The 15585-nt window shown below is 41.3% G+C and overlaps 1 protein-coding gene across 1 annotated transcript in view; it reads right to left on the bottom strand.

Annotated features, from left to right (window-relative positions):
- The window catches only part of ULK4 (unc-51 like kinase 4), a 953247-nt gene that overhangs the window by 318512 nt on the left and 619150 nt on the right, over positions 1 to 15585 (bottom strand). The window contains exon 32 of the mRNA XM_063452087.1: positions 5332 to 5498. Coding sequence (XP_063308157.1) covers positions 5332 to 5498 — 167 coding nt within the window. The remainder of the gene's footprint in view (positions 1 to 5331; positions 5499 to 15585) is intronic.

Here is a 15585-nt window from a genome sequence, read left to right as displayed (position 1 = left end):
GGACAGGGGCTATAGAGGTGCTGTAGAGGGGCACATGGGGCAGGGGCTATAGAGGGACGTAGAGGGGACATGGGCAGTATGGTGGGGGCAGGGTCTATAGAGGTGCTGGAGAGGGGCACATGGGGCAGTAGAGTGGGGACAGAGGCTATAGAGGGGCTGTTAAGGGGCAGGGGTAGTATGGTGGGGCAGGGGCTATAGAGGGGCTGTTAAGGGGCAGGGGTAGTATGGTGGGGCAGTTTGGTGGGGCAGGGGCTGTAGAGGGGGCAGGGGTAGTATGGTGGGGGCAGGGGTAGTATGGTGGGGGCAGGGGCCGTATAGTGGGGCAGGGGCCGTATGGTGGGGGCAGGGGGAGTATGGTGGGGGCAGGGGGAGTATGGTGGGGGCAGGGGGAGTATGGTGGGGCAGGGGGAGTATGGTGGGGGCAGGGGGTGTATAGTGGGAGCAGGGGGAGTATAGTGGGGGCAGGGGCAGTGGGAGTATAGTGGGGGCAGGGGTAGTATGGTGGGGGCAGGGGGGAGTATGGTGGGGCAGGGGCAGTGGGAGTATAGTGGGGGCTGGGGTAGTATGGTGGGGGCAGGGGGAGTATGGGGGGGCAGGGGCTGTAGAAAGGGGCTGAAAAAAAACGTTTTGATTTAAAAAAAAAAAAAAAAATGCTACAAGTTCTTCCCCCACCCCTTCCCCTTCCCCTCCCAGAGACTTACCTTGAGCCAGGAGGGAGAACCTTACCCCTGGTGGTCGGCTGGGACGGGCTACACTGGAGGCTGGAGCTGCAGTCAGGACCGCTGGGGAGTCTGGGAGCAGAAGTCCGGCCCCCTTCTGATATCATCAGAGGAGGACGGCTGACTTCACTGCCCTGCTCCTGTGTGCTGGCTGCAGGGAGAGAGGTGAGATTAAAAATCCGAGTCTCCAGCGAGAGGCAGGGGATTCGGATTTTTGCGCCCCCCCTCCTCTGGCGCCCTAAGGCGGCCGCCTGTGCCGCCTTATGGACGCGCCGGCCCTGTTTGTAGTATCACTCATACTGAGCAGCATATTTCCTATGCTCTAAGATTAAAGGACCATTATAGTGCCAGGAAAACATACTCGGTGGGTGCCCCACCCTCAGGGTCCCCCTCCTCGGTGGGTGCCCCACCCTCAGGGTCCCCCTCCCGCCTGGCTCTGGAAAGGGGAAAAGGGGTAAAACGTACCTTTTTCCAGCGCTGGGCGGGGAGCTCTCTGCCTCCGATCCTCCTCCGTTCCGCCCCGTCGGCTGAATGCGCAAGCGCGGCAAGAGCTGCGCTTGCATTCAGCCGGTCGCATAGGAAAGCATTTACAATGCTTTCCTATGGATGCTTGCGTGCTCTCACTGTGATTTTCACAGTGAGAATCACGCAAGCGCCTCTAGCGGCTGTCAATGAGACAGCCACTAGAGGATTTGGGGGAAGGCTTAACCCATTTATAAACATAGCAGTTTCTCTGAAACTGCTATGTTTATAAAAAAAATGGGTTAACCCTAGCTGGACCTGGCACCCAGACCACTTCATTAAGCTGAAGTGGTCTGGGTGCCTAGAGTGGTCCTTTAAGATGGCAGTATGGAGAAAAACCAAGCCTGTTCCATTAGTAACATTGCATAATACACCTTGCTCGCAAAAGCTGAATGCGAAGGAAGAAGTATTCAGTATATTGACACCTCTGGTATTATAACAGTCAATGGATGTGCATGACTTGCTAAAGAGCAACATATCTTAGTGCATCATACAAATGATATGTGAACTATATTCAAACTGAATTTCAAACATTATACTAGGGATGTGCATGGACATATATGCAAATATAAGAAAACTACAGGATGTAACATGGGTCTTAATTTAATATTGTTGGATACGACTTTCAAAAGATTTAATATTTTTGTTTTAATAAATATTTAAAATATTTTTTTCAATATATTAAAATATAAAAATAAAGCTTGATTAAGAATACTTGATTAATCCTTTTCTTTTGCTATCAATATTTACAGTGCTCAGAAATATTTATTTTAACCCCTTAAGGACTGAGCCAAATGAACAAAACGTAAACAAAACCTGGCATTTGCGCTATATGTCTGTCCAACCGTAATTCACCTCTTTCATATTAAATGCAACCCCTGTTATTATATATCATTTTATTCAGGGGAAACAGGGCTTTCATTTAATATCAAATATTTAGCTATGAAACATAATTCAATATGAAAAAAATGGGAGAAAATAAGAAATGTTGTTATTTTTTTTAGTTCTACATGACATTTTAACTGTCAATGTCATAATACTGTTTGCTTTTACTGCAATAAAATAAACATATTTGTATTCAGCAAAGTCTCATGTGTAAAACAGTACCCCCTATGTACATGTTTTATGGTGTTTTGGGAAGTTACAGGGTCAAATATAGCGTGTTACATTTGAAATTGAAATTCGCCAGATTGGTTACGTTGCCTTTGAGATTGTATAGTAGCCCAGGAATTAAATTTACACCCATAATGGCATACCATTTGCAATAGTAGACAACCCAATGTATTGCAAATGGGGTACGTCCAGTCTTTTTAGTAGCCATTTGGTCACAAACACTGGCCAAAGTTAGCGTTAGTATTTGTTTGTGTGTGAAAAACACAAAAAACGCCAATTTTGGCCAGTGTTTGTGACTAAGTGGCTACTAAAAAAAGAATGGACATACCCCATTTGCAATACCTTGGGTTGTCTACTATTGGAAATGGTATGCCATCATAGGGGTAATTTTCATTCTTGGGCTACCATAGGGTCACAAAGGCAACGTAAGCAATCTGGCGAATTTTAATGGGAAAAAAATGAAACACAAGCCTTATATTTGATGCTGTAACTTTTGAAAACACCATAAAACCTGTACATGAGGGGTACTGTTGTACTCGGGAGACTTCACTGAACACAAATATTTGTGTTTCAAAACAGTAAAAAGTATTGCAGTAATAATATTGTCCGTGTAAGTGCTGTTTGTGCGTGACAAATGCAAAAAACATCACTTTTACTGGCGATATCATCGTTGTAATACATTTTACGGTTTTGAAATTTGTGTTCAGCGAAGTCTCCCGAGTAAAACAGTACCCCCCATGTACAGGTTTTATGGTGTCCTGGAAAGTTATAGGGTTAAATATAGTGCTAGCAAATTAAATTCCCTATACTTTCGGCATGGATTGTCAGGCAGGTCCCGCTAATTGTAATTAATTAGGATACCTAATTATGTAAAAATATTACATAAATATATGTGTAGAATTAATATATGTATATATATATATATATATATATATGTGTATATATAAAAATCCAAGTAGATGGCTGCATTCACGGTTTTATAAAAGTCCAAAGTTTATTGTAGTAGAATAAAAATATCTGCGATCAACGTTTCAGTCCTTCCAGGAGGACTTTCATCAGGATCCTGATGAAAGTCCTCCTGGAAGGACTGAAACGTTGATCGCAGATATTTTTATTCTACTACAATAAACTTTGGACTTTTATAAAACCGTGAGTGCAGCCATCTACTTGGATTTTTGGATACATGAGCTGTGTATGGCTGGCACCCGGTCATTAAGGGATGCATTAGCGTGAGTGCAGGAATCATTTTGTTTTTTTGTATGTGTATATATACGTATATATATATATATATCATTTTTTAAAATATTTTTATCTATATATAGGTATATATATAGTGATATATACATATATATTTATGTATATAGATATATATATTATTTCGCTCTACGTGTATTTTGATATAAATATATATATATATATATATATATATTAATATCACAATACAGTTAGAACGAAATCAAACACATCTATATATTTTTTAATTATTTATTTGTAATTTTATTTTTTTTACGTATTTACATATTTTTTATATTATATATAAATATATATATATAACAATAATTATATTTATATTTAATCAGTATCAGTCTACTTGTAATTTGATATTAATATATATATATATATATTAATAGTAAAATACACCTAGACAGTGTACACACAGTACACACAGTATGTATATGTGTGTATATATATATATATATATATATACTTAGATCATATATATATAATATATATATATATGATCTAAGTATATATTTTTTTTTTTTACACTTATTTAACTTTTTTTTAATTTGAATTCAGGCAGCAGGGGGACTAACTGTCATTACAGTTAGTCCCCCTGCTGGCAATGCTTGAGCCAGCTATACTGGCCATGTGATTGTGAGGTCCTCGCAAGGACCTCACTCTCACATGGCCGGGGGGGCTGCTGGAGGGCGGACGTGCCGCAGGGGGCTCCCTGGGAGTCCCCCCGACCGCGATCGCTGGCGTGGGATCGCCGGCGATCGGGTAAGTAAAAAAATACCGGAGGGCGTACAATTACGCCCGGCGGCGTTTAGAGCCACTTAAAAAAAGGACGTAATTGTACGCCCTCCGGTCTTAAGGGGTTCATATGAATCTTTAACTTAAAATATGATCTTCTATTCTCATAAATATTTATGGATATTTGTATAAGCCTACAGCTCTGTTGGGTTCTCTCTCAGTGATGAATACTTCACCTCTAAAACAAACTATAAAATAAAAATAATATTCCAGTGGCATATCATTAAAGTGACACCGTCACGCCAAACTTACCTTTCTCGTATTGTTTCCTCTTCTCTTGCTCTCAGAATCTGTTCTACTTTTCTTTATTTCTAAACTAGTTTTCTTTAAAACATAAGACAAAGTAGGGATTACTTTGTCGCCTGTATTTTTCCTACGCTTGACTTACTTCGACCAAAGAAGGAGCTAAAGTGTCAAGGAGGAGGGTGAGTACTGGGGGAAGACTTTCTTTGACACAGGGAATTTGGAGACCTACACACCACCACTGTGATCAGATCTAGATACAACATCTGCCAAGGCCCTACATGACCAACATATCCATAGGCGGGGACTGTACTGCCCAGGCGCTACCATTTGGAGCTCATCTATAGCTCCTAATAACTAAGTGCGTTTTTATACGCTTTTCACCAACTGTCAGAAGATACTACACTATATTGTGTTTTCTTGTCTTTTTCTCTCCACATATCCACTGCATTTCCTGGACTTGAGATCATTTGTAAGGCGCTGCTCCCTATCTACCATACTGAACTATATCTACTAAACAGTGATTATTTGGGGAGTAATTTGGGCAGTGGACTGTCCCTTTACGTGCATTTTGTTACAGAAAAGGTAGGAAGGATAACTGATTAATGCTATTACCTAACCTAATTAAATAAATAATTATGTGTTTAATCATCATACATTGAATTTTTTGTTTGAAAATAAAGAGTTTTATGCACACCTGAATAACCACTCGCACAATGCCAGATGTATATTTCAGCATGCAGTGCAATATATCGAGTAGAAGGAGGAGCTGCGCATTAGCTATCTTCAGTCGGCTTTTGTCCTCTACCTCCAGATACAAAGCTGCAGTCTCCACTATCGTGTTTGATACGTAATGGACCAGTCCTGCATAACATATAAAGAAATAAAAAAGAGAACCATTAGCGTAAATAACTTAATTTGAAAAATATGATTGTTCACACTTCCTTGGCATGTGCATTTTAATTAAACAATTGATGTAACTTGTGTAACAAATCTATTAACGTTAATACTTCTCTAGAGCAGTGTTCGATCTAATTAGATATAAATAGGGGTACTGAAGGGCGCTATCCACAGACACTGATCCAGCAGCTAAATTGTCTATCCATATGCTAACTGTTTGAATGGTTAAATGCTCTACAAATTTGACTAAAGACATTTTTTAAGTCTATCTTAAGTCTCGGTTCGTCCACTAGAATGGCCCTGACCACCCACTATAGCTGTACATGATCTATATTTAGCTTCTACTTTCAGCACAAATGAGATAGCGGAAGAAGGGTAATTTGCTCATACTTAGTAACGGGGGGGCTTGGGGTTTTGCATTAAACACTGTAACGGATCGACGGGCACCCCGACTGGGTACCTCCGTTGAAGGATGCTCCTAGTGCTTCCTGAGGACTCCAAGCACTGCAGCAGACACCACAACCACTGAACCGGAGAAGCATACGAATGATCTCAAGCATATGAATGCTGTAAAAAGCTGAACAGGAAAAGCATACAATCAGCTTACACTCCTGTCAATCAGCATACAATCCAATTCCCCCAATAACGAGACAACACTTAGTTTTGAGGTCAAGCAGAACTAACTGTACTGGCACATACAGCCTCTTTTATTCACAATCCACAAACATAGTACTGCCTACAGGGTTTTGAAATACAACAAATCAATCCGTACAATACACACAGACACTCCCACACAAAATCCTCCCCTCTGCCTGTGATATGATTACTGAACACATTGGTTAATATAATTATCACAGGCAGAGAAGTACAGTATTATAAAACATATCACAGGGACCCCAAAACATGCAATAACCCCAATAACCAGGGGATCTTCGTTCAGTAGTTTGGAAGATACAGTTTAATGCAGATTCCGCAGAACATATACAGGCTATGTGAAAAATAATTACTGTATAATGTGTCCCCTGTTGTATAGTTTAAAACTACTGCACGAGGTCACCATGCAGTAGAAGACTCAGTAGAAGACTCTGCCGCTGGGGAGCAGGACCGACTGTCCGTACTCCCTGTAGCTTGGGCGCAGAGACCATGGTCCCATCTGTGCCGGTGGGGAACTTAGTGTCTCCCCTTGGTGGGCTAAGCTGCTGCTGGGGAGAGGGGGTAACAAGCTCCTCTCCCTTACATACTTTCAGCCGCTGGGGAGGGGAGACACTGCTCTCCACTCCCTGCATTTCACACTGCCGCTGGAGATCTGAGCCGACCGCCCAGCATCGCTGTAGCTCACCCTGCCGCCGTGGAGGGAGGACGTTGCGCTCCTCTCCCTGCAAGGTACACTGCCGCTGGGGAGGGGAGACGATGCTCTCCACTCCCTGCACTTCACACTGCCACTGGGGATCTGGGCTGACCGCCCAGCATCCCTGTAGCTCACCCTGCCGCTGGGGAGGGAGGACGCTACTCTCCTCTCCCTGTAAGGTACACTGCCGCTGGGGAGGGGAGACGATGCTCTCCACTCCCTGCACTTCACACTGCCACTGGGGATCTGGGCCGACTGCCCAGCATCCCTGTAGGGCCGGTAGAGAGACCGCCGTCCCATCTCCACCTGCCATCTGTGGGTCTTCCTAGCACCAGTCTAGAAGGTCTGGTTCTGCTTGTTGGGTAGGTTGGGGCTGCATGAAGCTGAACAGGTGTTGGTAGTCCTGCTCCAGCTCCCACTCCCTTGTTACCAGGTGGGTCATGTCTTTGCTCACCTCGCATTCGTCAGCCCAGAAATACATGCCCATCCGGTAGTCGTAGATGTCCCAAAACCTAGACCCCTCCGTGCTGCCAAGATCAATGTCGGCATCCAAGGCATCCCATAATAAACCCGGGCCATCATAATCATCCCCCTCCGGTAAGTCGTGCTCGGCAGCCCAGGGGGTGAGTCGAACGGTATGCCACCAGAGGGCCTGGTATGCATTGTCTAGCCAGATCTCTTGCCATACCAGGGTCTCTAGTCTTGTCACCCACTCAACCAGGGGCTGCTCTCCCAGTAGATACATCCGCATCGCCACACGCTTTTGTAGCCGCTGCTCATCACTGGGGAGACTCTCACCTCGCCGCCACTGGGCATCTTCCAGGGCATCATACCAGTTCCTTTCTGTCTGCATCCCTGTAGTCCGCGGCCGCCTCCTCATCATGGAACGCTGTCCGAAAACTAGCCAATTCCATCCTGCTGTAGCCAGGGGCGCTGTACGGATACTAGCGTTGCCCCCAATTTCTAACTCCACACGTTACCAGTGTCTCTGAGCTGCTTCTCCTCGCACTAAGACGCCATCCCACCGCTTGCCACCAATGTAACGGATCGACGGGCACCCCGACTGGGTACCTCCGTTGAAGGATGCTCCTAGCGCTTCCTGAGGACTCCAAGCACTGCAGCAGACACCACAACCACCGAACCGGAGAAGCATACGAATGCTCTCAAGCATATGAATGCTGTAAACAGCTGAACAGGAAAAGCATACAATCAGCTTACACTCCTGGCAATCAGCATACAATCCAATTCTCCCAATAACGAGACGACACTTCGATTTGAGGTCAAGCAGAACTGACTGTACTGGCACATACAGCCTATTTTATTCACAATCCACAAACATAGTACTGCCCACAGGGTTTTCAAATACAACCAATCAATCCGTACAATACACACAGACACTCCCACACAAAATCCTCCCCTCTGCCTGTGATATGATCACTGAACACAATGGTTAATATAATTATGACAGGCAGAGAAATACAGTATTATAAAACATATCACAGGGACCCCAACACATGCAATAACCCCGGAACCGGGGGATCTGGGTGAACCACATATCCAAAATTCACCCAGATCCGTTCAGTAGTTTGGAAGATACAGATTAATGCAGATTCCGCAGAACATATACAGGCTATGTGAAAAATAATTACTGTATAATGTGTCCCCTGTTGTATAGTTTAAAACTACTTCACGATGTTTTTGTGCACCAAATACAGGCGAGATGGCACCGTGTAGAAAAGTCCAAACAGTGTCTGTGAGTTAAAATGGCCGCCATCCATTGTTCTCACCATGTGCTTCTGATACATGAAATGGTGGCCACCCAGCAACGCCACAGTATGTCCCCAGATGGTTCTTAAAGGGCCAGCAGCAGCATAATAAAATACAATATGCCCAAATACTGTATTTAAAGGGCCACATCTCCCAGGGGCCATAGTCAGCAGGCAGGAGGCGGGCAAACAGGCTTCTCCAATGCCCAGTGGTGAGGTTGGTTTTGCCACAAACACAAACATGTATTCCTGACCCTATAGTGTTAAAACCACCATCTAGCCCCCCTGGGCCCCTCATGCCTCCATAAATATAGAAAAATCGTACTGTATTTAAGCCAGAAGCTGTAAATCTGCATGCTGTTTGCCTAAAAAAAACAAGCAGTCTGCTGACATCATCAGAAGTGGTAGCCTGATCCAATCACAATGCATCCCCATAAGATTGGCTGAGACTGACAAAGAGGCAGATAAGGGGCAGAGCCAGCATGATTCAAACACAGCCCTGGCCAATGAGCATCTTCTCATAGAGATAAATTGAATCAATGAATTCAGTGTCTGCATGCAGAGGGTGGAGACACTGAATGTTTGGATGCATTTCAGGCAGCCATGACCCAGGAAGGATCTCTAACAGCTATCTGTGGAGTGGCCAGTGAAGTTATCACTAGGCTGTAATGTAAACACTGCATTTTCTCTAAAAAGACAGTGTTTACAGCAAAAAGCCTGAAGGTAATGATTCTACTCACCAGAACAAATTCAATAAGCTGTAGTTGTTCTGCTGACTATAGCGTCCCTTTAAGGGGTGCCCTCAAAGTCACAGGTGCAGATAGGGTACCTTCCCTCATTCTGTACTTTACTTAATGCAACATTAGGGACTTTGACTCACTCCCTCGTTGCTTTCATTCCCTTCGCCTTTGTAACAATGCTACATATCATACTTATATGTTACAATATCTCATTATGGTGTTAGTCATAACCTATTTCTTTCTATTAGCCTTGCTAACAGATAAGGATCGTGGATCACTCCTTGGAAGACTAGTCTTGTCAATAAATATATTCTTTATACCATTAGGATTCAGGATACATTCAGTGGGTGATCCCTCTCCCTCTTTGTGTTTGAGACTCATACAACCAAGGTCAGGTGATTATCCTCTTACTCCATATTTACCTATGTACAATAGTGGTCTCTTGCTACTTTTGTTTTATACTGTACATAGTGCACACAGGTTTTAGGATGTGTTTTAGGGTGGTAGGTGGTGTTTACTGTATTTTTATTTGTAACTATTAAAAGTTAAGTTTTATTGTTCTCTTCTTTAGGGTGTATTTCCACCCCTTTTGCTCTATTTCTTACCCTGGTCAAGCCCACGTTGGGCTCCCACTCTATTGGATATCAAATTCAAACTCCTACTTCTCCTGATATTCTAGTCTAGTGTTGGTTATTATTAGTGATTTTATTCACTGGGGTCACCCCCCATTCTTTTTTGCTAGATCAAATTAGATCTCTAATTATAGCTTAAAGTGGAATAAAACATTATTTACATTAAGATAGTTACTTATTTGGCATAGATCCATGGCTTTTTCATTTAAATATAATTTAAAAAATTCATAATAAATGAATACAACCTAACCTTGTCTATATTCCAGCATGGAGACTGGCTCTATGCAACATTTGCTCCACCCAAAGTGATGTCACCAATTCTGATGATCTGTGGTCCAATCAGATGCTTCTCATAGCCCAAACCGCAATAAATGGCAACTTTTTTCCCCTGAAAGTGCCAACACGGCAATTAAACCTGAATACATACAGACAAACTGCTGAATACATACGCACAGTGCACTGAATACACACACACAAACATACAGACAGTCCGCTGAATACACACACAGAGACTGCTGAATACACATACAGACAAATTGCTGAATACACACACACAGTCTTCTACTTTTCTGGTGGGAAAGCACTGGATTGACTAAGATCATAAAGATTGATTTTCACAGCCAAGTAGGTGGCGCCAGCCACTGAGAGAGCAGGTGGTATAAGATAAAAGGTCATTGAAATATCAACACCTTTTTTAACCCTTGCAGGGTGAACAGTCGACACTATAGCACTCCTTTAACTCCTTAAGGACACATGACATGTGTCATTCCCTTTTATTCCAGAAGTTTGGTCCTTAAGGGGTTAAGATGTAGTGATTTTGGTGCTCAGAAGCAACTGATGGATCAGAAATAATCTAAAGATTAGCTACCAAACTGAATAACATCTTACATGCGTTTATGTTGAGGGGAGCTTAGGACAGGTTATAATTGGCAATACTACCTGCTATATGTCAGATGTATTGAAAATATAATTTGATTGTGAAAATTCTAAAATTACAGTTGTGGCGCAAAAAAAAAAAAAAAAAAAAAAGATGAAAAAAAGATTTAATAAACTTCCCCAAATATTTGATGTAAAAGTGCCATCGACAGTTTGATATATGTCCCCCACAGCTCTTTGAAAGAACCTTCCCACACTTGCTTTTTCAATCATTCCAAGTTTGTGTATGCAGCTAGCAAAAAGTGACATTTATTCTATGTCTACTGAACTCAATTTGCAGCAGAGGATGAGGATGGACATCCATAAACAAACCGAAATGCTAGCCTAAGTGAAAGGCCATACAGTGGTGACAGGGTACCTTTTTTAAAGATCATTTCCACTGGGTGACAAAGCACAACTAATTTCAAAAAAGTAATAATAATAATTAAAATGTCTATCCACTGTACACAACATTATATATTTCATGTAAAAATGAAAAATACAATAATAATAAACGTAACAATGATCTCACAATGTGTTCATATTAACATAATGTAAGATTCTTACCTGTAAGAGGTCAAAAAACAAATTACAAAAATTGTGAAAAGACTCCCATAATTGCTAAGGAGAAACATAATGCACTGAATACTCAATTCTTTCACGCTTTGCATTACTTAAGCAACCTTTTCAGAAGTCAATCATCTGTTTACCAATATTATTGTGAGAAAGATCACATGAAGCTGTTGGTTGTGGAAGCTCCATGCCCTTCCTGGGGTGTGTGCGCGCGTGTTAGTATCTCTCTCTCTCAAAGGTAACAAACAGCCATGGCTATCCTGTCTTAAACACAAGAACTATAAGTGACAAACCTCTATCCAGCTAAATGAATGACAAGATGTAACAGAGTCTTTCAGTTGAGAAGATTCATTGTTATATGATCATTTTTCATGTTACAATAAATATTAAAGGAATCTGGTTGTCTTCCTGAAAATCGCATTCAGTGTGCAGAACGTCTATAGGAAAGCATTGAGAAATGCTTCCCTATGGACTGTTTGAATGCATATGCTGCTCTTGCTGTGCATGCGCATTCCGCTCCACTCGGGAGCCGACATCAGAGTGGGAGGAGAGGTCACCAACGCTAAGGGAGCCCGGCGCTAGATAAAGGTAAGTAACTGAATGGGGTTTTAACCCCTCCAGCATCAAGGGAGGTGGGCCCTGAGGGTGGGGGAAGGGGGGAGAAGGGGCTAAGGTTTGTCCTGATTTAAAGGATACTCCAAGCATCATGGTCATTTCACTGATTTGAAGTAGTCATGGTGCATGCAGTCTGCATCTGTGAAAATACTTAGAGTTTTGCTGTGAAATGCTGCACATACTGAGTTTAACCCCTTAGCGTTCAAAGGTGTAACAAAGGTGCAGGCTAATGTCAGTTCTGTGCAAAATTAGAATCTGACGCCAGCACACAACGCATGCAGGTACCAGACAGCAAATCCCAGCATGCTCCGACCCTCTCTGTGCCTCTCCTATCCTTCCCACCATAGACATAGAACACATAGACGCTGCACATCTATGACATTGTGTGCTGAGTGGCGAGGAATGCGGCCGCCATCTTGGACCGGTCGCCGCTCTACTGAAGCTATTGAAGAACCCTTAGAAAGTCCATCTCACAAAAGGTAAGTGAAAGACTTGGGTCACTTATTACCCCTACCCCATGTCATTAATACCCCTACAGTGTTAATACCCCTACCCCAGCACACACAGTGTTAATACACATAGTGTGCTGGCGTAGGGGTATTAACACTGTGTGCGCTGGGGTAGGCTGGGGTAGGGGTATTAACACTGTGTGTGCTGGTATAGGCTGGGGTTGGGGTATTAACACTGTAGGGTTTGAGATATTAAGGGGTAGGACTAGGGGTATTAAGGGGTAGGGGTATTAAGTGCCACAAGTCTTTCACTTACCTTTTACGAGGACATATTTATGTACATTCTCTTTAATATTATATATTGAAAGGGTACATCAATAAAATTGTATAAATACAAAAAGAGAATGTGTAAGCATATTCAACCATATTCCCTAGTAGTATTACGTGAATTACAGAAACTTGCACTTTTTTCCTCAATGAAGTGCATTTGCAATATGTTGCTTGCCATTATGACTAAGTTTATGGCCTGCTCCCTTAGATATTATGCCTTAGCAACTACGTTCACTATTAGAGATGTCTTTTTATGCTTACAACTTTTCTGATTAGTGGTTATTTGTGTACATAGCAGTATAAAGGGCACTACGCTGCTCTTAGACTCCAGTTTAAATGACTGTCTGACAAATGCATTAAATTAAACAGATTTCTGTACCTACCAATCGTACATATCAGATAGCAAAATATAGGCATGTATGGGACATACATAATATTATAGTAGAACAGCACTGTAATGACAACTAAGAATGTTGCAAGTAATGTAGAAAAACAACATATTCGGTATAGTATTCCATCATGATCATGGTAACTATAGCTTGTGAGAGACAACACATAGGTTTAGCGTAATTTAATTTAATATTAAATTATCTTGCAAGACAAGTAGATAAACAAGACAGAATAGATATATTTTAGTATTGCGCCCTACAGATTATGACCACAAGATGGCATTTCAGAGCCCACACAGATTGTTCCTTTTTGTTTAGAACAATGTCATTTTATGCTAATGTATTTATTTACATTATGTTTCTTTCTTTTTTTTTCCACATCTTTTTTATTAAACTGTATTTAAAAAAAACATTGTTGATAGGCATTTTAATTATTGTATGACAAATTACAGTTATGTAAAAATTATACAAATTTGACAGGTTATTTCTGAGACCTGTGTAGTATGATATACCTATATGCATCATACAGGTAATATATTAACATATACACACATATATATTATGTATTAGTGTATTCTCTTTGAGTCTTATAACTGTCGTTTTGGATCTTTAAAATTTCTGGATCTTCGAAAAGTCATTGAAGGAAATAAATAGTAAGATTACTTTATTGAGGATATCATCTTTCTGAAGAATTGGCCAGTTTCTTGTGAAAAAATGTTTTGTCAGTTCCCAGTGTCTGAAACGCGTACCAATAAATCTGATGTTATTGCATGTAGTGTCAGTTGTTCATTTTCTCGAAAAGGTTTGTGCAAGCTCTCCAATCTATTAATAGATTGCACTCTGTGATAAGCCCCTTTCAAGACTCTATTAGGATATTCTAACGCACAAAATCTTAACTCAAGATATTATGCTTCTCTTTCAAAACCCTCCACTATAGAGCAGTTTCTTTTGGCCCGTAGATATTGGCCATGTGGAATGTTATGCTTTATATTGCGAGGATGATGACTGTCCCAATGTAACAAACTATTGGTGGTGGTTTTTCTGAATAAGGATGTAATAACCTCTCCATTCTCCCGAATTATTTTCTATGTATGCCTCAGTAACTAATACTTTTTGTAATATACCTGGCCATATATGATGATAAATCTGAATTTATAAAGAGTCTGAAACGAAAAAAAAATATATATATATATATATTTTTGTACATATGGCCCAGGCGCTGGAGTTCATTTTGTTAAATCAGCTGCAGTTCATTTGAAACATATGGCTCAGTAGTAGTTTTTCACTTTGCACAAATGGTCCATTAGTTGATGTTTATTTTGTATATATGGTCCAGCACCTGCAGTTTAATTTCCTTACAGTGCCCAACTACTACAGTGAAAATTGGAGATTAGGTTTAGCATATAACCCCCAACATCTACGTACTATAAAGCAGCATGCCACAGGGTTAAAGGAGACGAGCCAGTGGCACGGTCCTAGTGCCTTGAGTGTAATGCAAGTGGGTCACAAGTCGGAATGGCAGGACAAAGTCGGGAGGCCTGCTTGAAACTGAATTTGATCAGGTGATAAGGCAGAACCATTTAAAAACTGGACTATTTCAGTCTAAATTGGTTTTATTTCTACGAGTTAAAGGATATTATAATTTTTCATCTTTAAGTGATAATACACCATTTAATTCTTTATTTTATTAAATGTAATGACAGTGTTCCTTTAACATTAAAATAAAATGTCTGTGCACAGAAAGTGCACTGCAACTAATTAAATATCACTTAGTAAAACAGCCAAGCAGTAAAAAAAAAAAAAAAAAAAAAAAATATATATATATATATATATATATATATCAGAGTTGGAGAGTATGAGAGTAATGACCTATGCAGCTTTGAATGTGAAATATAATTTATAGTTTATTTGGGATATAGACCACAACAGTTGGAGTTTGTTATGTATGCATAACATTTCAAATGGACACTGATTTTTTGGTGTGGGCAGGAGTGGAGCTGTTCTGAGATATTTTAGGTAACTTACCAACAATTTATGCAGCTAAAATGTAAAAGGAGGGAGATGTATTTGGGACCACAACAGGGACTGTCCATCCGCAGTAGGGACACTTGGGGGTATATGTGTGACACATCTGAAGTTTATTTGACATATACAGGGCACAAAAGCATTTATCTATGCACCAACTACTCAGGTGACAGGTGACAATTTACCCATGCAATTTTGACTCTGCAGAGCAGAACTAGAAGTCTTTTCAGTGTATACAGTGCTAATAGACTTTGTGATATACTAAGAGC

The sequence above is a fragment of the Pelobates fuscus genome, chromosome 4 (genome assembly GCF_036172605.1).
Source record: "Pelobates fuscus isolate aPelFus1 chromosome 4, aPelFus1.pri, whole genome shotgun sequence".
Lineage (NCBI taxonomy): Eukaryota > Metazoa > Chordata > Amphibia > Anura > Pelobatidae > Pelobates > Pelobates fuscus.
This window is presented reverse-complemented; position numbering and strand designations above follow the sequence as displayed.